General features: G+C 40.3%; 1 protein-coding gene across 1 annotated transcript in view; it reads right to left on the bottom strand.

The window, feature by feature from the left end:
* Positions 1-15,318: 15,318 nt before the first annotated feature.
* The window catches only part of LOC115462508 (C-X-C motif chemokine 11-1-like), a 28,674-nt gene continuing 20,815 nt past the window's right edge, over positions 15,319-23,177 (bottom strand). The window contains exon 4 of the mRNA XM_030192501.1: positions 15,319-16,164. Coding sequence (XP_030048361.1) covers positions 16,143-16,164 — 22 coding nt within the window. The 3' untranslated portion in view covers positions 15,319-16,142. The remainder of the gene's footprint in view (positions 16,165-23,177) is intronic.

The following is a 23,177-nucleotide window of genomic DNA, read 5'->3' as shown; positions in this document are numbered from 1 at the left end:
AAATGTTCTACTGTGCTGTTTTAATATGTGTATTTCTGATACTATATTTTACCATTGCTGCTACTATCTCCAAGTTTATTTAGTTATTTATTGGAATTTATTAACCGCCTTTATGAAGAGAGTTACCCAAGGTAGTGTACAGCAGGTAACAGTAACATAGTAAATGACGGCAGATAAAGACCTGTACGGTGCATCTAGTCTGCCCAACAAGATAAACTCATTTACATAGTATGTGATACTTTATATGTATATCCAAGTTTGATTTGTCCTTGCCTTTCTCAGGGCACAGACCGTAGAAGTCTGCCCAATACTGTTCTTGTACTAAGTTCTGAAGCTAACATCGAAGCCCCTTAAAATGTACACTCAAGCCCATCCCTATCGATTCAGTCATGATCAGGGCATAGACCGTAGAAGTCTGCCCAGCTCCCACTTTGTTTCCCAATTACCGGCGTCACCACCCAATCTCTGCTAAGATTCCACGGAACCATTCCTTCTAAACAAGATTCCTTTGTGTTTATCCCACGCATGTTTGAATTCCATTACCGTTTTCATCTCTACCACCTCCCAAGGGAGGGCATTCCACATATCCACCACCCTCTCCATGAAAAAAATACTTCCTGACATTAGTCCTGAGTCTGCCCCTTTCAACCTCTAGGTCTACCGCCTTCTCGTCTCCAGAAAAGGTTCATTTGCGGATTAATATCTTTCAAATATTTGAACGTCTGTATCATGTCACCCCTGTTTCTCCTTTCCTCCAAGGTATACATGTTCAGTTCAGCAAATCTCTCCTCGTACAGTTTGTAACGCAAATCCCATACCATTTTCATAGCTTTTCTTTGCACCGCTTCCAGTCTTTTTACATCTTTAGCAAGATATGGCCTCCAAAACTGAACACAATACTCCAAGTGGGGCCTCACCAACGACTTGTAGAGGGGCATCAACACCTCCTTTCTTCTGCTGGTTATGCCCCTCTCTATGCAGCCTAGCATCCTTCTGGCCACGGCCGTCACCTTGTCGCATTGTTTCTTCACCTTCAGATCCTCCGACACCAACACCCCAAGGTCTCTCTCCTGAGTCGAGCTTACTAATCTCTCCCCTCCTATCCGGTATCTCTCTTTTGGGTTTCCGCACCCCAAGTGCATCACTCTACACTTCTTGGCATTAAATTTTAACTTTTACACAAGAAAAAGGGAAAATACTATTCTTAACCAGAGCTCTTGCATACAATACTCAGTTGATAAATTGTGCTCCAGATAACTTTTTTTTTTATAGCACTTTATTTATAAAACATCTAACCACATACATATACTTCCTGCATTCTAAATAAACCCTATCCTGTGTAGATATTATACCTTATACACATTGTAATCATTTTACATCGCATCACTCTCAGTTTAACATATCACAGTATTTAACTCTTAATCAAATATTTCATATACATTCATATACTTTCAGATCAAAATCTATTGTCCCTTTAAATACTGTCAAGTCTCTACGGACCCGAGAGTTCCTTTGTGTCAGTGATGCCACTACACAAAGCAAGCTTAATTTATTAAATGCTCAGTTTCTCAGTTGTTAAATCCAATCAGCAAATTCCAGCTTTCCAACTGTCAGTATCTTCACATATATATGCATAAATTATTGAAACGAGCAAAAAACGCTCCTTTGCTGAGCTGTCTCCGTTACCCTGCTTGATGAGCTGTAAACAGCAGAACTCCCAGTCTTGCTTAAATTCCTTAAGTTGTTACCTCATGCTGATCTGAGAGTCAAATTGACTTCAATGTTACAAGCACCTCAATCTCTGAAGCCACAGGAGAGCTATATTTAGTGCAGAATAACAAAGAAGCCGTTACAGCCTCCTCATTCCACAATCCTCTTCACGTTCCTCAATGCTGGACGCATTTCGAAATCTAGAGGAACATGAAGAGGATTGTGGAATGAGGAGGCTGTAGCGGCTTCTTTGTTAGATTACATCTAGCGCACGTCCTTTATCCAGTTCTTTGGTCACCCAGTCAAAGAAGTCAATAAGATTCGTTTGGCAGGATTTTCCTTTGGTAAAGCCATGTTGCCTCGGGTCCTGTAACCCGTTGGCTTCTAGAAAGTTAACTATCCTTTCTTTCAGCAGCGACTCCATTATTTTTCCTACCACCGACCTGAGACTTACCGGTCTTTAGTTTCCCACTTCTTCCCTGTCTCCACTTTTGTGAAGAGGGACCACATCCGCTCGTCTCCAATCCCGCGGAAACTCTCCCATCTGTAAAGATCTATTAAATAAATCTTTAAGAGGTCCTGCCAGGACCTCCCTGAGCTCCTTCAGTATCCTGGGATGTATCCCATCCGGCCCCATAGCTTTGTCCACCTTCAGATTCTCAAGCTGTTTATAAATTTTCTTCCGTAAATGGCACAGTATCCACTCCATGTCCAGATGTTCCCTCGGCAACTGACCGCGGTCCTTCTCCAGGATTTTCCTCTGTGAACACTGAAGAGAAATAATTGTTTAGCACATTCACTGTTTGGAGAACCATATAGGCTTCCTGCTTCTCTTGTTTTTTGTTTACTTTCCTCACAAAAAGATGAATCACCATATTTAGAGCAGCCTTTAGCTTGGACCACTGTTTTTCCACATCTCCTGTGCCTTCCCACACCAACAGCTCCTTCAGTTATTCCCCCATTTTATCAAAATCAGTACGTCTGAAATCCAGTACTTTGAATTTTGTGCGTCCGCACTCTGCCTTTGCCCTTATATTACACCAAATGGTGTGATGATCTCTATTACATAGGTGGGCACCCACCCGATATTGGAAACACTACCTCCATTCATGAGCACTAGATCCAGCATCGACCCTTCCCTCGTGGTTCCGTCACCATTTTTTCTGAGCAAGGCACTTTGACAGGCATCCACAATCTCCCTATTTCTTTCCGATTACGCAGACGGGACGTTCAAATCCACATCAGACAAATTGAAATCTCCTAACAGTAGCACCTCCCCTTTCATACCAATCTTTTGAATATCTTCTATCAGATCCTTGTCTAACTTCTCCATTTGCGCGGGAGGTCTGTAGATAACCCTTGTGTGGATAGAGGTTCCGTCTTCTCTTTCCAGGACGATCCATAAAGCTTCTTCCTTTTTCCAGGTTCCCCTCATTTCAGCCACTCTAATATTGTCTCTCACACACAGAGCCACTCCTCCAACTCTTCTGCCCTCTTTATCCTTCCTAAAAGGATTATAGCCCGGTACAGTCTATACAGTTTAAATTTACAATTTTGTTAACAGCATAACAATAGTAAACATAAAAATATAAACATAAATACAATACATGAAGTAAACTAGAAAACAACAAATTAAAACTAATATTAGGACTATCATGAAATAGTACCAAAAAATAGACATTTAACAACACTGGAATGCTAATAGCAGAGATATAATGCAATGTAAGCATAATACTAGTGAAACATCTAATAAGCATGCATTAGAGCATTCAACTAACATAGATATGATGCTAATGCTCTTCTGCAATACAGTTTACCATGTAGCAGAGGAGACAAGATGGGTGGTACAGAGTCAGTTGGGATAAATAGATGGTTGGCTAAACTCAAGGCAAGTTCATTGTACAGTTAAACAAGATATAAGAAACTGGTTTAAGTTACGGTGTGTGTAGCAAGCTAGTCCAGGTGCAGAGTGGTGTACAGTCAGTCACACTATGAGTGTACTTTTTGCTTACATTTGGTCATTTTACTGTTGTAACACCTATAACACAATTATACCTTTATTGTACTGTTTGCTCTTACAATAAGGTTCCAAGGCAAAGGTTTGGTGGGAGTCCGCCAAGGCGGAAGAACGATGAGATCCCATGACGAAACAACAGAAATAAAAAGGAGTGGGAAATAGACCGGGCTGTCCAGAGACAAATGAGGAGACGTCAATCGATTGTGATACCCACATTTTGTAACCAAAGGTCTTTTTAAAGACCACATTCTTCCTTCCTCTTGTGCTTGTTTGACCATTTGATGTTGCTCATGTATTTTATCCTAAAGACCCCAGATGCAGGCTACCAGCCGAAACATGGTACTGTGTCGAGTCTTTATCTACAATCGATTGAAGTCTCCTTGTTTGTCTCTGGACAACCCGGTCTATTTCCCATTCCTTTTTATTTCTTCTCTTACAGTAAAATACTTTCCCCTCATTCTATAGCTTGGCGCTTGGTGTCAAGTGTGTGCGTTGTTTATAGAATGCTAGCACCAGCATGTATCAGAGGTGCCAATACCTGTCAGTTACGCACTTAAGTGCTAGGCACTACTTTATAAGGTACATGCCAAAATCGCTTACCCCCCCCCCCCCCCCCCCCCCACCGAATAGATATAGCTCTTAAATTGCAAGTGCCAATTTGGGCTTCCACCCAATTTACACGTGCAATTTAATTGCACAGCCAGCTGATAATTAGCAATAATTGGGTTCTACAACCAATTATTGCAGTTAATTGGTTCCAATTAGGATTTGCATGCACATCTCACTATGTGCTATTCTATAAAGATGCATGCAAATTTTTTATTATGCAACTCGCTATGCGAGGGGCATGGGCAGATCAGGGATGTTCACTATGCATGCGTGGAGCATTATAGAATTTGAGGGATCTGTGCCTAACTTGCATGCTAGAATTTACACCAAGTTTCAGCTGGTGTAAATCCTCATGCCCGAAGTTAGGCACGGATCCCGGCACTCCGAGCTATTCTATAAACAGTGCCCAACTTGGAGCATCATTTATATAATAGCGTTCAGTGTGCATTTTTTTTCAGTGACTAAATTTGGGCACCATTTACTGAATCTAGTACTTAGTGCATAACTGTGAGGGGGGGGGGTCTAGGTCAGTTCCCACCCACCATCTGGACAATTTCCACTGAACCAATTCCCACCCATAACCCCCAAAATACAAAACACACAAGGCAAGTAATCTGCCTCCATTTTCTCTTCCAGATCGTACCCCCTCACAAACACCCCCCCCCCCCATAACATTCTTTTACACATCCCTTTCCCCTTCCAGACATGAAGACTTTCCCTCTGTTAAGCTCAGCTCCCCTCAAATACTTTTTACAGATTTCTAAAGGAGGTTTTCTAGTATCCTGAGACAGGACTGCCACCTGTATAGAAGCTTTATTTTTTGCCGTTTCATCAGCATTGAAAGGGAAAATTGAAGGCCCGGTAGCTACAGAATTATCTTCAGACTTGAATGTTACAGCACTTTTGGAGAGTTCTCAGGAGGAAGTGGCTTTTCGAGCCACCCTCCTGGTCTCTTTTGTATTTCTTCAAGATAAGGAGGCTTTATTTAGACTATTTTTGCATTAAACCAACTTAGTTACTTTTTTGGGAGTTAAGATGCATATATTTCTTTTTTTTTTTTTCTCCAAATATTTTATTAATTTCCAAGAATACAAATAACAGGAAAACAATGATGGAAAAACATAGGAAGCAAGAAACACAACAGGTGGGAAAGGAAAAAAAAAAAGAGAAAGGAAAGAAGAGAAAAAAGGAGGGGAAAGCATCCAGGTGTTTAACAAATAAGTCCTTAAGTTGCATATATTTCTTGATGTTTCCAGGTGGATACAGGATAGAAGGAAGAAGTTTCTCTCTATGAGGCAGGAAGCATTGACTTTGGGGGCTAGATTTCAGTTCAGGTTCCTATGTAAATGTATATTGCAGATAGATAATACTAGTTTTCATTTCTTTGAACCTTCACAGCTTCGTTCCTCTTTAGATGCTAGGATTCATAAGTGATGGTCAGATGGTTATTGGACTTTAATATTTAGGTGCTGTATAATAATATAGTTTTCCTGATTTAATTTCCTTATTACCTGCTCTCAGGTATTGTGTATTGCTCACACACTCCCATTTGTGGACTACAACCTGTATTTTCTTTTTCTTTATGGGTTATTTGAAGATCTCTAACTATTTTCTTTGTTATTTCTGGCATACTTCTTGACAAAGTTTATCTTTGGGTTGTTGTAAATTGAAACATCCATAAATAAATAATAAAATAAAATAAAAACATTTTCTACAATATCAACTACAGGAGCACTGTACCATTTTTGTTTTACCCCAACTTCCTTCCCCCCCCCCCCCCCCCCCCCCCCCACTCCCCATCCCTTCCCTGTACATCTGGTGTAGGTACTTTGTAATCAGCATGTGCTTACAGTCACGTACATTTCAGATTAACAACATTTTGTGTCTTTGTGATGTAATTATGCTGTTTTACTTTTTTACCCTTCCTTCCGCCCCCCCACCCTTTCCTTCCCCTTCCCCTCCTCCCCTTCCCCTCTCTCATGTTCTTCTTCTAACAGTGTGCATGTTACAGGTTTAACAAATAACTACGCGCTGATGGAGTCAGCGTATTCCAAAAGGGAGTCCACTGATACTGAAACTGTTTCCCTTGGATGGTGTCAAAGTCCGCTATGCCCAATTGTTCCATACGCAGTAGCCACAACATTTTCGTAAGCCACTGCTGTAGTGTCGGGGCCCGGGGAGCCAACCACTCCGTCAATATAACTTGTTTGCTTACAATAGCTGTGCAGGCCACAAATGCTGTAAAGCCTCTCCTCTTGGGCCGCCCCAAGTCCGGGCATCCAAATAACAAGGCCGGATTACACCTCCAGTTTTGGTTCCAGATTGTGTTAACATATTTTATAAGGTCTCTCCAAAACTGCTTTATTTTCACACAAGACCAAGGCCCAGGTCTGCACCTTCCGCCCCACATTTGGGGCATTCTCCCCAAGGAGAGAGACCCATGTAGAACGCCTTTCTTGGAGGTACATACAGACAAAGTGCAAATTTGTATTGTAATTCCCAGTGTGTTGATGGACTGGTTGTTCGTCTGATTGACAGGACATGGGCTTTAATCACTCATTTTAATTATTTAAATTAAATTTTGATTCATTTAGGGCCCTGTTTACTAAGGTGTGCTAGCATTTTTAGCATGCGCTAAACACTAGCGATATCCATAGGAATATATGGGCATCTTTAGCGTTTAGCATACGCTAATGTTTAACGTATACTAAAAACGCTAGTGCACCCTTAGCGCAGCTTAGTAAACATGGCCCTAAATCATCAAACAAATTGAGTCACTAATCATTCTTCTCAAAAAATGTGTAACATGATTTCTCTATAAGTACATAAGTACATAAGTAGTGCCATACTGGGAAAGACCAAAGGTCCATCTAGCCCAGCATCCTGTCACCGACAGTGGCCAATCCAGGTCAAGGGCACCTGGCACGCTCCCCAAACGTAAAAACATTCCAGACAAGTTATACCTAAAAATGCGGAATTTTTCCGGAATTTGCTTTTTTCATATCATGCTACTATAATCAATTTTAACTGAGCATCAAAGAGTTTTATGATTGATTGTAAGGATTATTTAGTTTAAAGTAATATATGTGTGAGATTGTTTGGCAGAGGTCTATAAATTAGTGACATCGATACAGGCTCTTGTCATGTAATGAGAACTTTTTAAGGACAAAAATATCTAATTTAGGGGTCCTTTTACTACGATGCAGTAAGATCTATCGTGCATTTACCGCAGCTTAAAATGACTTACCGCAGAACGCGCTCATGTGTCCTGCAGTATTTTCCTGATTAGTGCACATAAACTGCGCACTAAAAAATATTTTCTTTATTTTAGCATGGAGGGTTGTTTCTGGGGCAGATTGTGGGCACTGCTGCGCTACTCAGTTAGTACAGTCACATTACTGTGTGCTAACTAATTAGCACAAGATTGGAGCATGAGTCCTTGCCACTTACAAAATAGGTGTCGGTAAGTGCTCATGTGCTCATTTTTTTAATGGCTGCAAGCTAATGGCATCATTAGCGCATGGCTGTTAACTGAAAAAAAATGGGAAATCAGCCTTTTTACTGCTGCGGTAAAAATGGCCTTAGTGCATGGGAGAATCATGTGTAAGGGCATGCTAAGGCCACCTATTACTACTTATCATTTCTATAGTGCTACCAGATTTATGCCTCACTGAATATATAAGAGACAGTCCCTGTTCAACAGAGCTTAAAATCTAATCAGGACAGACAAACAGCACAAATAAGGGATAATGGAATTACTAAGGTGGGAATGATAAAACAGACATGGGTACTGAACAAGTGAATAGGGGTTAGGAGTTAAAAGCAGTATCAAAGAGGTGAGCTTTTAAGGTGAGATTTGAAGATGGCCAAACATGGCGCTTGATAGTGGCATTCCTGGGGGGGGCTGGCACCCGGGGCGGATCGCTGATGCGTCCCGCCCCCGGGTGCAGCGCCCCCCCCCCCCCCCGATGCAGTGCGGACCCCCCCTGGCGAAAGGACACCCCCGTGAAGGAACCCCCCCCCCCCGCCGGGTGCACGCCGCTGGGGGGGTGCCGCGCTCGCCTGTCCTCCGTTGTTCCATGCTTCTTCTCTGCCCCGGAACAGGAAGTAACCTGTTCCGGGGCAGAGAAGAAGCATGGAACAATGGAGGACAGGAGCGTGCGGCACCCCCCCAGCGGCGTGCACCCGGGGTGGACCGCACCCACCGCCCCCCCCTAGGAACGCCACTGGCGCTTGATGTACTGGCTTTGAAGTCTGCTCTAGACGTATGGTGTAGCAAGATAAAAGGAACAGAGTCTGGAGCATAAAATGTATTGAACTTTTTTGGGATCTTGCCAGGTACTTGTGACCTGGATTGGCCACTGTTGGAAACAGGATGCTGGGCTTGATGGACCTTTGATCTGTCCCAGTGTGGCAATACTTATGTACTTTTGAGTTGGCAGTGGGGGAGAAGGGTACAGATAAGAGAGATTTACCCAATGAACGGAGTTCCCGTGGAGGAATGTAGGGAGAGATAAGAGTGTACTGAGGAGCTGCAGAGTGAATGCACTTGTAAGTCAATACAAGGAGTTTGAATTTTATGCGGAAATGGATAGGGAGCCAATTAAGTGACTTGAGGAGAGGGCTAATATGAGCACAGTGACACTGGTGGAATATAAGCTGTGCAGCAGAGTTTTGAACAGATTGAAGGGGAGAGAGATGGTTTAGTTGGAGACCTGTGAGAAGCAAGTTGCAGTAATCTAATATGATTTTTTTTTAAGTATCCTATATCAGGGGCAGCAATGTTGATTGAAGGAGCCACACAAACCGATTTCCATTTCTGCTCACAAGAACTGTAGTTTCTGATGCTGTTTTGAGCAGAATATTGCTGCACTGGCCCCCTCCACACCCCCACCATTCTGCTGCCTATGCCCTGCATCTTCTTGTAAAGTTCATGTCATTTGTCTGTTCAGTGCCTTCATCGTGCCCAGCAAGCATTATAGGATGCACTTCCCTCTGTCAAACAGCTGTAAAAAGCATCCTGCTTATTTCCTGCCTGAACAATAGTGAAGAATACTTAAAAGTCACAAAAGACACATCTAAAGCCTTTAAAACATGGTGTCAAGGTGGCAGTTCTAACTACTGCAAAAATGAAAGTTACTCGCTCTACAATATATAACAATTTTATTGTAACAGCTCAAGTGGAGGAGTGGCCTAGTGGTTGGGGTGGTGGACTTTGGTCCTGAGGAACTGAGTTCAATTCCCACTTCAGGCACAGGCAGTTCCTTGTGACTCTGGGCAAGTCACTTAACCCTCCATTGCCCCATGTAAGCCACATTGAGCCTGCCATGAGTGGGAAAGCGCAGGGTACAAATGTAACAAAAAAAAAAAAAGCCAGTCAGTCAAAATAAGGATGATGATGTGGACATAAATATTGAGATGTGTTTCTAAAAATAAAATTAAAACAAAAGTGCTCACTGTAGGACACGTCTCATTCTAAGGGGCCCTTTTACTAAGCTGCGGTTAAAGGGGGCCTGCGCTAGTGTCAGTGCATGTTTTTGATGCATGCTGCAGCCCCCTTTTACGGTAGAGGGGAAAAGGCTGTATTTTTGGAGGAGAATAAATGGCTGTGCTGTAAGTGAAACACTTACCGTGCAGGCCACAGCCATTTCGGGGAGGAGCCCTTACCGCCAGCAGTTGAGATGGCACTAGGGGCTCCTGTGCTAACCCGGTGGTAGCCAGGCAGCATGTGGCGCTGCCCAATTACCACCGCGTAAGCCCTGGCACTATAAAAATAGAAGATTTTGTATAGTGCCAGAAATGGCGCACGCTGGGGGTGGAAACTATCACCATGCTCTTGCAATAGCCTGTCGCTGTGGGAGTTCCAGATTGGGTGCAGCAAGCCTGTTGCCACGCGCCAACCCTTTAGTAAAAGGGCCCCTAAGTTTTCAAGTTTATGAAAACTTTCCTATCCTGCCCTACATTAAAAACTATCTGGGCAGCTTACATACTAAAATAGGGGAAGTCAGACAACGACTAGACAGCATACGGTAGGTAATTTTTCTTCCTTGCTTTGATTCTAACTATTAATCTTCATGATTCACATTTTCAAAGCTTTAAAAACTAAGACGACGGTATTGCTTTTGAAAGTTAATAAAAAATGTATAAAAAATTAATCCAATAAGAAAGGTATCATCTTATCTTCATTTGTTTTTTGTTTTGCTTTATTTCTAACTTTTAAAAGAGGACTAACACGGCTGTCACACTATTTTATCTTTAAAAACTGGTCATCTTATGTGGCTTTTCCAACTTTTTGATTTGTGATATGAGCCTTCATTTCATTTCCTTGTTTGATTTTCTAATGAGAATTTTTATTTATTTGGATTTAGCTCTCTCCTTTTTCATCGGTGGTGAGCTACATTCAGAGGTGCATGAGGTATTTCCCTGTCCCTAGAAGTCTTACTATCATAGGGGCCCTTTTACTAAAGTGTGATCAATTTTGCATTTACTGCACTGTGTGATATGTGCAAAGCCTTTGCAGTAAATGCAGGGAGTGTGTCCTCTATCTTCCCTGCATTTACCACACAGCATAAAGAAGTGACAAAGCCGCTACTGTACTATGTGGTTCACTATTATATCCAGCCTAAACTGAACCTTACTTAAAGTTAGGGTCTTGATCCCTGCAACACAACAAAACTGAAGTACGTAATGGTCAAAATGCAACTCTTCCGATGTACGTTTCCCTAATGTGGCTATGCCACATGAACTTCATCTTACCACAATATCAATTTGTATTTGTTCTCACCGGAGTCTGCAAATGCCTCTCCGGTACTATGTAAGCCACATTGCGCTTACAAAAGGTGGGAAAATGTGGGATACAAATGTAACAAATAAATAAAATAAATAAATAAATAAATCATTGATAGAGCTTAGAAGCCCTGGTAAGATTTCAAGGGCTAAAGAAACTTTGGTCAATAATTAAAATGAACATTTAAAGATAGCAAGTCTTACTGTAAGGTAGATGAACAAAGGACAAAACAGGAAGAAACCAATATGACTCTATAATGGTGTCACAGAAATGGTAAGAGGAAATAGTTTAGCATTCCAAAAAATCAAAATAAACACAGGTAACAAAAGACAGGTGTGAAGAAACAGTATGTTTTAAGCCTGTAAAATGTATTGGATATTTTCCTGTCTTAATTATGTCTGAAGTGTATTTCTCCTGTTTGGTCACCTCTGTTTCTTAGCACACAGATAAAGGAAATGCATGTAGTGATGTAACCAGTTTTTATTTGAAACAACAGTTCTGAGCTCTGATTGGCCTAGAGTTTGAAATTACCCAGCAGATGCTGGCTGTTGCTTCAGTTTCAGCCCAGGAGAAGAGAGAGAGAGAGAGAAAGCTCTTTGCTGAAGCCCTGTAAAAACAGTTATATTTGATAACTGGTGAACAGCTATATATGTCCTGATCTCCCCAGCAATTTTTTTTAGGAAGTAAACAAATATTTAGTTAGTGTTATAAATGATCTATATTTCAGTTACCTGTTATTATTTGCTGATTGCACTCCTTTTGGTTCATTGTTCAATTTTTTAAAGAGAATAAATATAATTGTTCACCCTGCCTGACTGGACTGATAAAGAATTCTGGTGGTTTGTGTGTTGGGTCTCTGAGTGCTTTCTGGGAACTGTGGGATCACTGGAAGTGTGGCTCCAGTAACCAAGAAATCACTGGGGATAATTTGAGAGCAGCAGACTTGCCCAGAGGCGGTTGTGACCCAGTCGGAGGAGGGTGCTAGTGTAGAGCACAAGCGGCAGGTGCAGGCTGACCTGATCTGTGCTGTGGATAGACCCTCTAAGTGGCCACAGGGTAACCCCAGGCAGGTGGCTAGCAGGCTTATTTTTGAAAGAGAAGGGCACCCACCTTTCGATACAAATCGCAAGATGGGCGTCCTTCTCACAGGGTCACCCAAATCGACATAATCGAAAGCCGATTTTGGGCGTCCTCAACTGCTTTCCGTCGTGGGGATGACCAAAGTTCCCAGGGGCATGTCGGAGGCATAGCGAAGGCGGGACTGGGGCTGCCTAACACATGGGTGTCCTTGACAAATAATGGAAAAAAGAAGGGCATCCCTGATGAACACTTGGACGACTTTACCTGGTCCTTTTTTTCTTACGACCAAGCCACATAAATGTGACCACTGGAGCAAATCGGGGATGACCTCCCCTTACTCCACCAGTAGTCACTAACCCCCTCCCACCCTCAAAAAAAATTTTTAAAATATTTTTTCCAGCCTTTATGCCAGCCTCAAATATACCCAGCTCCAAGACAGCAGTATGCAGGTCCCTAGAGCAGTTTTAGTGGGTGCAGTGCACTTCAGGCAGGCGGACCCAGGCCCATCCCCCCACCTGTTACACTTGTGATGGTAAATGTGAGCCCTTCAAAACCCACCACAAACCCACTGTACCCACATGTAGGTGCCCCCCTTCACCCCTTAGGGCTATGGTAGTGGTGTACAGTTGTGGGGAGTGGGTTTTGGGGGGGGGGGTTGGGGGGCTCAGCACCCAAGGTAAGGAAGCTATGTACCTGGGAGCAATTTCTGAAGTCCACTCCAGTGCCCCCTAGGGTGCCCGGTTGGTGTCTTGGCATGTCAGGGGGACCAGTGCACTACGAATGCTGGCTCCTCCCATGACCAAAGGGCTTGAATTTGGTTGTTTCTGAGATGGGCGTCTTCTGTTTCCATTATTGCCGAAAATCGGGGACGACCATCTCTAAGGACTACCCTCTGTAAGGTAGACCTAAATTTCGCGATTTGGGCATCCCCAACCGTATTATTGAAACGAAAGATGGCTGCCCATCTTGTTTCGATAATACAGGTTTCCCCGCCCCTTCGCCGGGACGTCCTGTGAGGATGTCCTCAGGAAAACTTGGGCGCCCCTTTCAATTATGCCTCTCCACGTGTTTCAAGACAACAGGAAAAGGAAACAACAAAGACGTACCAAGGGAAGATGCAGCAGCTGCAGGATGAATAATAACATGGAGAAATGAAACCCCTTTAATAACATGACTTTTGTTAATATTAGAGTACAGCAGCTCTTTGGCTTAGGGACAAGACGGTTTGCCCCCTTTCCACAGCTGAGGCAAGAAGCATAGGTACAGTTGCTTTCTGTATTTATGCCCATGCAGCTGACAGCTCAGTTTTACATCTTCATATAAGTTAGTCAGGCAAGCCCAGCTTCTATAAACTGGCAAGCTGTCTAATAATGCCCTGTATTTAAACAAACTCTTTAACACTATTGTATTTTAGTCAGTTCACTGCATGGGGCTGAAATGTAGTGCTCTCTCTCTCTCTCTCTCCTGTCCTCTCTTGCTACTTTTCTGTCAAAATTAACCCCATAAACCCTTAGAATGTTGAACTTTAGAGTCTGTTTTGCAAGGGATAATTTATTCAAGCACAGAAAGTATCAATATCAAATTAATTCAAAACAACACAGTGAAAAATGCTCTAGAGATAGTTTAAGCTTGAGACAGTATTTAAAAGGCATTGTACATCGTCTCTGCTCCATTGTTTCTTGCAGCACAATATTAGTAAGAAATTTTAGTCTCAGGTAAGTAATAAAATCAAACAGGTGGTGAGTTCACTGTAGAATTATTCTTTATAGCTGAGGAAAATGTAATAGGAGGCATCTAGGGCCAGATTCTATATATGGCACCTAAAAAAGCCATACGGTAAACATTTCTGTCTGAGCATACTCTATAAGCGGTGCCTAGATTTAACTGATATCCCAGCGCCTAAAACTATGCACCTGCATTTACACCAACGAAAACATGGCATAAATATAAATCCCTGTGTATAGATTTACACATACTGAACATAAGAGTAGCCATACTAAGTCAGACCAATGGTCCATCTAGCCCAGTATCCTGTTTTCCAAACAGTGGTCAAGCCAGGTCACAAGTATCTGGCAGAAACCCAAATCATGGGAACACTCCATACTACAAATCCCAGGGCAAGCAGTTGCTTTCCATGTCTGTCTCAATAGCAAACTATTGACATTTCCCCCAGGAATTTGTCCAAACCTTTTGTAAACCCAGATACGCTAACCGCTGTTACCACATCCTCCGGCAAAGATTTCCAGAGCTTAACTATTCGTTGAGTGAAAAAATATTTCCTCCTATTTGTTTTAAAAGTATTTCCATGTAACTTCCTCAAGTGTCCCCTAGTCTTTGTACTTTTGGAAGGAGTAAAAAATTGATTTACTTCTACTCGTTCTACACGCCACATAAGTTACACATTTCCAAAATTTTTGCCAGAAAATTTACACACATTACCCCAGATTCTACATATGGTGACTAAAATTATGCATGCAAATCTGGCAATGTGACCAAATTGCACACACAAATTAATTTTTTTAACAAGCCAATTGGTGCAAATAATTAGAATTTATGTGCAACTTTCTAAGCATATTCTGTAAAGTGGTGCATGGAAATTCTAATGCATGGATATCAAAAGGGGGCATGGCACTCTGTTATAGAATACACCCAATCTGCACCTGTTAGGCACAGACATTGACATCAGGTTTTAGTTGGCAAAAATGGTCACGTCTAAATTTAGTCACAGGTCCAGGCGCTATTCCCGGGATTCTATATATGGCATCTTAATTTCTGCACAGAAATCAAAGCGTATTCTATAACAGTGTGTATAACTTAATTAGTTAACTAGCTAATCAGCGCTGTTAATTGGATGCTAACCAGCAATTATCAGTACTAATTGGCATTAAGATTTACATGCACAACTCGCTAAGTGTATTCCATAATGTCCTACACTTAAATTCTAAGTTACATAGTTGAAAGGGGGTGTGGCCATGGGTGGGGCATGGGCATTTCTAAACTCTATGTGCTTTGTTATAGAATTCACCCACTCAGAGCTTAATTTAGGGATTGGAATTTACACCAAGTAAAACATGGCATAAATGGCCACAACTAAATTTGGTTGCATGGAGAGGCACTTGGTGTATTCTATATACCGCATAGAAATTTAAACCTATTCTATAAACTATAGGTGTACTTTAGAGAATAAGACTAGGCTTGCTTATTTTCTGTGTAGAATTTTCAGGCCCCATATATAGAATCTAGCTCCTATGCATATTCTACAAATCTTACCTAACATTAGGCATGGTTTATACAGTAGTGCTAAGCATAGCTTTTTTTGTGCCTATTTTTACAGTGCCATACATAGAATTTGGTCCATAAAGGTGGATTTAAAAAGGGCAAAAAATCATAACTGGGGTGTCCAAGTCAGCACATCTCAAGTACTGCTAGCATTTTTGAAAAGGATCTGCCAACATAGAATGTGTTTCACATCAGGATATGTTTACTCACCCCTATCAGTTTTGGAATTACGCCCCTGATACAAAAAGAGATGCAAAGACACAGCCACTTCAGTCTGGAAAAATCATATCCGTTTTTTAAAATTTACTGCTAATTGAAAATACTTGCCAACTCGTTCATTCTAGAACTCTGCTTCATTGTGCATGCTGACCTAGAAGAAATGGCATAGAAACTGGAAAGACGTTTTCCCTCCCTTTCTCTTGTAACATCACAAGGCAGTAATTTGTGTTAGAAGGACTATGACAATTGCCGTGTTTTGGTTTTTAGTTTGATTTCTTGCATGTGAATTCTACAGTAAATTCTGAGCTCGGTGGTTATCGTTTTAAGCTTTATTTGATTAATATGGTAATGTAGGGATTTGCATTCCATAGGATATGACCAGTCAGATACAGGTGAATAGTTCAAAGGCAGGTCCCTGGTGTGTCCTTGCAGTTTCTCTCTTCAATAATTGTGCTTGAAATCCCTAGAAAGCAAATACAGTGACAGGCTTAGATAGTTCTGGATTGCATCGTAATTAGGGGATTATCTCCAAAGAATACCAGGCTGTGGTGGAATGATTGTCTTCCACAAGTTGGGAAACTAAGACAAAAACCATGGGGTCAATATTCAAAGCAATTTAACTGGCCATAAAAGCTTCTGACTGGTTAAATTGCTTCTTTGGGGCTGTCAGTTCATGTTCAGCAGCACTTAACCGGTTAGTGCCACTGAATATCACCACAGACTGCTAAACTCAAAGCCGGCTATTTTGTAGACAGTCTGGAAATGGAGTCAGCACTTAACCACCTAAGGAGTCCTTTTACTAGGGCACGCCGAAATGTGGCCTGCGCTGTTGTAGGTGCGTGTTTTGTACGCGCACAGGTCAATTTTTCAGTGCGCCTGGAAAAAAGGTATTTTTTTGTTGCTAAAAATGAACTTGCAGCAAAATTAAAACAGGCACACATTTTTTTTGTTACATTTGTACCCCACACTTTCCCACTCATGGCAGGCTCAATGCGGCAGGCAATGGAGGGTTAAGTGACTTGCCCAGAGTCACAAAGAGCTGCCTGTGCTGGGAATTGAACACAGTTCCTCAGTTCCCCAGGACCAAAGTCCACCACCCTAAGCACTAGGCCACTCCTCCATTCATTTCTGGACTGAGACCTTACCGCCATCCATTGACATAGCAGTAAGGTCTCACGCGCTAACCGGGCAATAAGCGGCCAGCACATATAAACTGACGATTACCGCTTGGTTAGCGCCACACGGTAGATAATAGAAAATATTTTCTATCGCGTGTTTTGGGCAAGCGTCAGAAATGGAATTACCATCCGAGGTACACATTAACCGGGCAGTAGTTCCAATTTGACATGCATTGGACGCGCATAGGAGCCTACGTGCCTTAGTAAAATGGCCCCTAAGTTAAGCAGTTAAATTGGACCACATAAAAGTCAGTCTTATCTTTGTGCGGTGTCCCCTTATGTAGTTAAGTGCTAAATATTGCACTTAACCGCATAAGAGATTGATGGCTGCATAAATCCAGATATTCAATACTGTGCCTGGACATGGCCCAGAATTGAATATCTGGGAAAGACAGAGTGGCTAATAAAATGCTCATTGCCGCTAGCCAAATGTTAACCCCCAGGCTTTCTTGGAAAGGGCACATATGTAATAAAACCAAGGAATTTGTTGCTGACACAAGAGGTCATTATGCAACAACTACAGTTCAATATTCAAAAGGATTTATCCATGTAGCTTCCAAAGTCACACACATTTCTGTACCTCTGAAAGAATCATTTTGGCTATGCATGTTGATGTACATCCAAAAGTTATGCAGACAAAGTGAGATTAGAATTAGTGGTGTGTACCAGTAACAGACTCCAAAGTTATCTGGATAGCAGTGATAATCAGGCACTATGCAGATAACGGAAAACAGAAATAGCAGTCCTAAATTTATATGGATAACTTATCTGTATAAAATTAGGAGCATATATTAAGCAGTTTGACTTATGCAGATATTTAGTTGAATATATGCATAAGTGTTCAACAGGCATAGTGGGTTAGGCACAATAGTTTGGAAGTAAGGATAAAGTCAGGGATGATGCAGGATTTAAGGTACCATGTTAGGTAAGGAAATTGGACTGAATGAGAGCTTAGCTATCGTCATTTTTCTGTTTCGACAGCTAAAAGCTGACCTTTTTCTAAAATGTTTATATAATTGATGAAACATATTTCTAAGAATCCTATAGAGCAAATAGGTGAAAAAATTCTCTCGCCAGACTGTGTGTTTTTCTGATCTCCATGGAGCTCCTGACCCTCTAGTGTTATGTGTTTGGTTGCTGCTCCTCCATTTAGTTCTGAGAGACAAAAGTCATATCTTTGGGAGACTAGCCTACAACTGGTCATATAAACTTTCAGTTGGTCAGCTCGCTCTAATTTCTTTGTCTATTTTTGCTGACTGTGGCACAAGTTGCTTTTTGAAGTTAACTAGAACTCCTTGGCTCTCCCACTGAATAAATGGAGGTAAGATAGTAAGCAGATCACAACGCCATCACATAGAGGGCTGCCCAATAAAGTTCCTGCTGGTCCTATGGAGCTTCTCCCCAGTTCTTTCTCTCTGTGCTCAACTGAATTCTGAGCAGTGTTGTTCAAAGCACTAGGTCAAAGTACTTAAGCAGAAGTAAAATAAATGTATATTTTAATAAAGTAAAAATAAAAGTACAGTGAAGAACACATTAACTCCCCTTTTTACTAAGCCGCGCTAGTGGCTGCAGTGCGTTAATGCCGTCATAGCCCATTCACTTTGAATGGGCTGTGTTGGTATTGCCATGCAGCAGCCACTAGCACAACTTAGTAAACAGGGGATTAAAAATTTTACTTTTAAGTGAAAGTAAAAAAGTATTGTCTAATATAATACTTTTTGAGTAAAAAGCAAAAGTACCACTACTACAATGAATGCAACTATTGTTAATGTTTATTGCTCTACAATCCACTTTGCTTTTAGTAAAACTAAACTTTGAAAATGACTGTCACTTATGCATAAGTACACTTGTGAGTCATTAATTTAGCACAGCTAAAAAGGTCTTTGACAACTGGTCTGGCAGGAAGTGAATTGTTCAGTCTGATAAAAAGTTTCTTCAAATCAGACCAAAATATAGGTTAATACTCAGTAGAAGATGTTTTGATCCTATTACTACTTTTATGATTGATCTTCATTGACTTCATATTCAACAGTGTATCAGATTTAAAATAGCTTGTTTAGTTTTTAAATCACTTCATAGTCTGGATTCTGAGAATTTGGTTGACTTACTCACATTACCTTCCTCTGGGTGTAGTGCCTATTTTTTTTCACACTTTACAAATAGGCTGTCGTACTCTTAAAAACATACATTTAAGATCCATCAATGTGAACTCATTTCCATTCCAAGATGCAAAAATTTGGAATGAGCATCCTTGGGATGTTCTTGTTTGAATAGTAATCCATAGGAGAAGAGTTTGAAAAATATTGGATTGATTTAACTAACTATAGGGCATTTTATGTCAAAATGTATATCTCCCAACATGTATTTCCCTCAATTAAGTAGGTCATTTTCTTTTGTCAACCAATTAGAATCCTTTGGGAGAGTTGGTGGTACACAAAATTTGAACAGAATAAAAGAATAGAACAGGCTGAAAAGCCACTGATGTCTTCTGACAGGGGCTGTAGGTGTTGATCAAGGGAATCTTTGTCTGAAATACTTGACTTCATATAGCAAAGAATACTTTGTCATCATCATTGTCATCTGCATTAGAAGATGGCACTTGCATCTTCATTTTTGTTATCATCGTCATGATGTCCAATTACAGAGAAGGCTTTCATAAAGTTGGAATCATTGTCTATTGATCTAACAATTTTTCATCTGATGGCAAAGTCTGTTTGAATATCTTTGAGAACTGATGTAAGAACATCTAAATACCAATCTTAAGGCCAGACAAGCAGACTTCCTCTCTAAAGACTCTATCAATAGAGTAAAATTTTCCATGGGAGGGCCAGCAGTCTGTTGTGACAGCGACACATGTCTGTTCATCAAGAATTGCAACCAGGTTCAGCTTTATCTTCACTTCAAAGTGACCCAACTTATCACTGTTCTGTTTGGCTGGAGACCAGTAACCAGTTCAACAAACACAGGCTCCACTGTTCTCATAGGCTATATTCACTGAACAGTAAATTTTAAGATGAGATGATCCACTGTTGTTTGAGTGATGAGGTCTGCATAAGCAAAATCCTGTTCCAAGTTTTGCTATACACGAGTAGTGGGAAATGGACCAAGCAATCCAGAGATGGACAAGGAAACTTCGGATTCTTGAGAAGAGTTTGACGGGAGATTCGACACAAGAGTCTTTGTAAGTGATCTTGCATATATTAATATCCAAAATTAAAATATATTAAAGAAGATTGGACAGCTGTTGGGTCTTGAAAGAGACCTTTGATAAAACACTCCGGTACATCTGATTCATGCCTTTCAGGTAAATAACGTGATGCCAAAAGTATCCGAAATTTCCTTATCTGCTGGATTGCTTGGTCTATTTCCCACTATTCATTTGCTTATGTTTGTTTGTCATGGGATCTCAGCATTCCTTCGCCCCAGCAGATTTTCACTGACCACCATGTTTTGCTGTTTCATTTGGTTTACCAAGGAATCATTTACATCTTGCTTCCACTTTTACATGTTACTTTTAACTACAAGTATTAGATGTAACTGTAGTAAAAATTGGCAAAATTATTACTTTAGTAAAAGTAACAAATGTTTCCTGTACTTCTTTCAAAGTAAATGTGACAAAAGTTTACTTAAGTACAGTAACTAGTTACATTTACTTAGTTACTATACAACACTAATTCTGAGTCATATGTGAAATCACAACTTCAAACGTAAATAGCATAACTTAATTTAATTTAATTATTCTATGAGAGTGTATCTTGATGACTTTTGTCTTATGTTTTTCATTACTGTTTCTGACCAAGCACTGAGAAGGGGAAACATTTTGCCTTTTTTTTAGGGCCCCTTTTACAAAGGGCCACCATTATATAAGATTTAGGTATCAGTGAATATTATTATGTGGGTGACATCCTACTAGTACATTATACTGACCATTTGACTCCAGATATTTCACCGCTTCAGCGCTGTTTAGATCAAGTGATGACCTGGCTTACCGACAATTGTCTGGTACATAATCCATCCAAGTCCACAGCAATGTGGTTAACAAATAACTTCCCTTACCCTTTGTCCACACTTACTGTTTCCGGTTCCTTGGTACAAAGCTCTAAATAACAAGTAATTATTTAATTATTTGAACTATCACTGAATCTCTTCAAAGGAGAAAAAGACTTCAGATGCTCAGTCATAAGTGCAATTTATGCACGGTTTCACTGAGGAGCTTCTTCACCAGTCTAAAAAAATCTCCTTAAATTTTGTTTTGAATTTTTTTATTTTATTTATTTATTTATTTGTATCCCACATTTTCCCACCAATTTGCAGGCTCAATGTGGCTTACATTTGCCGTAATGGCTGTTGCCATTTCCAGGTAGCAAAATTACAAATGGTATTGCGTTAAGGTGCATACATACATGGTAACATACATGGAACATAAGATACATGGAACAGATTGTGGTATAAATATATACCATGTGCATATATACATGGTAAGGAAGAATACATTATGGTATTGCATGAAGGTTCCTGAGTACTAAATTGGATTGTAACATACATTAGGTCATCAACTATGGAGAGACCATATTCGACATATGGATTAAAGTGGTGGTGCTTGGTCATTAATAGTAAAGAGGTTAATCATTCAAGTGTTAAGATTCCAGTTATGTCTAGGTCGTGTATAGTCTTATTATTTAGTATTTAAGATGGATGTTTGTGGTATGCCTTCTTGAACAAATCTGTTTTCAGTAGCCTTCGGAAGATAGTTAAGTCTTGCATTATTTTTATGGCCTTCGGTAGTGCATTCCATAGCTACGTGCAGATGTATGAGAAACTGGTCCTTATTGATATTTGTATTAATTCTTCCATATTGATATTTCAAGCCATTTAAGCACTTCTTCTTAGATCATATAAAAACAGTCATTAATACAGGAAACCACTTATCTGAAAAAAAAGATGTGCTCAACAGAGCGCTACCATTTCACAAACAAGCTTCATCAGGAGCAATCAACAGTGGATTTCAACAATATAGAGGCAGTTTTTCACTCTTTTATTTTATGTTTACACTGTTTCCTTCTTGAAGAAAATGGCTGTGCCTTTAATTTGTTTATAAAAGTTGCCTTCAAAATAAAAGTAGTTTTCTTTAAGGGCTAATGATGCCAGTTCAACACTTAAACATATAAACCAGGAACTTAGCCACCAAAATATAAACGCAAGTCTCAGCTATCACCAATGCATCGTCTCACCTGTATGGTACACATAATGTAATGTACACATTATATTAAGTATAAAGGGAACCCTCAGATATTTTTCCACTTCTCATGCAGTCAATAATGCTGCTATGAAGCAGTTCAACACAGGCATCATTAGCCCTTAAAGAAAACTACTTTTATGTTGCCAACTTTGAAGAGAAATTTCTTAAGGTTTGTAGTTTTAAGAATAATATTCTACTTTGGCATAGATATAGTGATGATGTTTTTATAATTTGGGTAGGAGCAGAGGATACACTTTTAGGGTCCTGTTTACTAGGCCATGCTATAGGCACGCTAGTGTTTTTAGTGCACGCTAAAAATTAGTATAGTGTTAGCATGTGCTAATTTTTATCACACACTAAAAACGCTAGTGCACCTTATTAAACAGGGTCGTTAACATTTTATGCATGGTTGAATTCTCAAGACAATAGTGCTATAAAAAGAAATTTCTGAAAAAAAAACACTGATAGAGCATATGCATGCTAAAGGGCACAATTTTGACCAATTAAGAGTTTATTGTATTACATAAGATCATTTGTCATTGGAGAGGTGGAGATGTGAAGTCGATTTTGTTACAGGAAGAACAGAAATTTATTTTCAGATTCAAAACAGTAATTCCTTCTGGACAATCACCAATCTGATCTATCTGTTTTTTTATTAAAAAAAATACCACAGATACTCAGAATAAACGTAATTAATATGCATTTATGTAATTTTATGCAAATATAAGCATTGACTTTTATACATTAAGGGCCCTGTTTACTAAGGTGTACTAGGTTTTTTTATTAGCGCATTCTAACGCTAAAGACATCCATATTGTGTGTCTCTAGCATTAGCACGTGCTCATTTTTAGCACACACTGAAAATGCTAGTGTGCCTATAGCGCAGCTTAGTAAACAGGGCCCTAAGATTTTCTACAATTAGACTATTTTAAAAACACCATTTTTACAGCGGTTTATTGTTCATTTATTTATTTAGATATTTATTTTCATGTTTTAAATGGTTTTCGAGTTTTATTTCTTCTTCATGAATATTTTAAGCTTCTCTGCCCCATTTCCTAC

This window comes from Microcaecilia unicolor, chromosome 2, assembly GCF_901765095.1.
Source record: "Microcaecilia unicolor chromosome 2, aMicUni1.1, whole genome shotgun sequence".
Taxonomy (NCBI): Eukaryota; Metazoa; Chordata; class Amphibia; order Gymnophiona; family Siphonopidae; genus Microcaecilia; species Microcaecilia unicolor.
This window is presented reverse-complemented; position numbering and strand designations above follow the sequence as displayed.